The 2,207-nt window shown below is 54.0% G+C and overlaps 2 protein-coding genes across 2 annotated transcripts; one reads left to right on the top strand and one right to left on the bottom strand.

Annotated features, from left to right (window-relative positions):
• Positions 1-33: 33 nt before the first annotated feature.
• On the top strand, positions 34-300 carry CTAM01_17230 (uncharacterized protein; the record flags this gene model as incomplete). The annotated part of the gene is made up of 1 exon (XM_060533218.1): positions 34-300. One exon carries the CDS (start codon positions 34-36, stop codon positions 298-300), a length of 267 nt encoding a protein of 88 aa, XP_060372205.1.
• A 271-nt stretch (positions 301-571) lies between these two features.
• On the bottom strand, positions 572-1,988 carry CTAM01_17229 (uncharacterized protein; the record flags this gene model as incomplete). Its single annotated transcript, XM_060533217.1, has 5 exons — positions 572-794; positions 1,036-1,128; positions 1,189-1,476; positions 1,532-1,630; positions 1,771-1,988. 5 exons carry the CDS (start codon positions 1,986-1,988, stop codon positions 572-574), a joined length of 921 nt encoding a protein of 306 aa, XP_060372204.1.
• Positions 1,989-2,207: the final 219 nt, after the last annotated feature.

Here is a 2,207-nt window from a genome sequence, read left to right as displayed (position 1 = left end):
CAGCTGCCTCAAATGGACACGACTGCAGGGCCAATGCCTCCATTCGCAAGGAGCCACGGTCCGATGCCCAACGGACCTCCCATGCCGGCGGCAACCAGCGGATACTGCACGGCTTGTCCGCGATTGGTCCTTCCCCTGATCCGCGAGTCTCTCGACGGTCAGCCAAAACGAATGTTGTCGGGTTCTGCGCTGGCCGTCGCTGCGCAAGACATGAAGTCGGGAGATGCAGCCCTGATTGGTTGGACTGACGTCTCCATGTGCATGCCAAAAGCGGGCCGTCCTGGGGACGCTAAAACGTGAGATGAGCGCCCCACGTCGTCTGTGCCGTGGCACCGGGGAGGATGCAAGGACGATGCAAGATTTGGCGTTCCCACTCCCCTCCGACTTTCCTTGATCAGCTCACCCCCACACCCTTGTCGTCGCCCACACCTCACCATCTCAGCATGCGCACTCCCAGTCGCACACCTCCTAGCTGGGATCGAAGCCCCACACACCTTATGTCCATCGCTCTGCAGAGAGGCTCGAGCGCCCTTCGGCCAATGCCACTCGCTCCGCCTGCCCACGCCTGCTCTCAACCCACGCCGCAGGGCTGCCCCGATTGGGCCTCGGCTCGAAATCCCCTAGTCTGGGCTTCGGCGCTGTTGCGGGTGGGCCAGGCCTTCCGCCATGGCGTCCGCAGAACGTCCTCTGCCAGCCCAATCTTGTCCCGAATGCGCCGAAGAAGGCCTTCAATCAATCGCATCATCACGAGGCAAGGCCGGACTGTGCCGGCTTTGAAGCTGGTCTGCAAAGAGCTTGAAGGGGACGTTGTCTCTTGCACCTTCAGTCGTTGACTGAATTCCTCATCACCTGCCGAGGCCGCAGGAAGTAGCGCAAAGATATATTCGGTACCTATGTATACATTCATGCTCAAGATATGGTTTACGTGTCCCGGATGTCCTTTGTGCATGTTGCATTCTATGTTCCCCCCTGCGAAAGCTGCTACAGTCCAGCTGGTATACTGAAGTCAAACGGTCGATTGGTTGCCTCAGTTACATTGCCGTAGCCGCCGAGTCCGTCTCGTCTTTCGATTCGAAACTCGTTCCGCGATCCTTCTTGCCCTGCTGCGATGTTCTCTCGGCTTGTGACCTCGGATGACATACCTACCTTGATTAGTTTTTTGTTACAAGTTAATGAGAGTTGACGTACATTTTGGCTTTGGGGGCGTCTTTCCACAGACAGAAATATTCAAGTGATTCGTGCATCGGTGCTAGCCCTTCTCCGGGCATGCCATCCCAGTCATCCATCTTTCCTTGGCCGATCTCCTGTACAAGCTCTGGTTCAATTGAGCCGCGAAAGTGTACTATATTGACGTTTTCCAGTCCGACGCTTTGTATCATGTGTATCATCGCAAGGATTTCAGAAGTTTCTTCGTCCTCCGTGTAGCCATCCGGGATAGCAAATTGAACGTCGATGAACGCGCCTGGTCGAAGAAGCCTAGAAGCCATCAGGCTCAGCGTACATTTCTTGCAGAATGGTACGGAACTGTTACCTGAGTAGTTCCTCGAGGAGATCTATCGTGATTGGGGTCCCGGCGGTTCCGAAAAGTATGTATGGGCGAGACGCCGAAGTGTGGAGCTCGAAGTTGTGCCTGTTCTTGTCAGTAGAATAACTCATCAAGATTTGCCAACGTATGAATAGTCCTGGAGAACAATTTTGTTCTTGCTGTCGTCCTCCGTGTGATGCGATATCGAATCCGACTGTCGCATCGCCAAGGTCGCTGTTCTGAACCTATAATAACGATCGAAGACAATCAGTGTCCCCTCCTCAACATCCGAAAGATCAGCATAGCGCGTTCGTCTCCGCAACGCGTCGATTGTCTTCGTGGTTCTGTCATCGTGGATGGTGATCTGTGATGCGAGCTCGCTGATGTGGTCAATCTCGGCGTCATGGTAGTCATCTGAGGACTTCAGTTTGTGTTCAACATTAGGAGCTTGACCGATCGCCATATTCTGTCTTGAAGAAAATCATTTGCTGAAAACAGCTGCGGAGTATGGTCCAAATCTGTTCAGCTCTCTACTCTGGAGCACGACGCCTTTATAACATCCTGTCTTTGGTGCACGGTCTCGTCATCTCGCCTCATAGTACCTAGCCACTAACCAAGCCGTGGTGGGTCTCGAAACTAGCTGGGGCTGACTGCCCGAAAACTCAAGACAAACACCCCTTGA

The sequence above is a fragment of the Colletotrichum tamarilloi genome (assembly GCF_030869305.1).
Source record: "Colletotrichum tamarilloi strain Tom-12 chromosome Unknown Scaffold_428.1, whole genome shotgun sequence".
Classification (NCBI taxonomy): Eukaryota; Fungi; Ascomycota; class Sordariomycetes; order Glomerellales; family Glomerellaceae; genus Colletotrichum; species Colletotrichum tamarilloi.
Note: the sequence above shows the minus strand (reverse complement) of the source record. Positions and strands in the feature narration are given on the sequence as shown.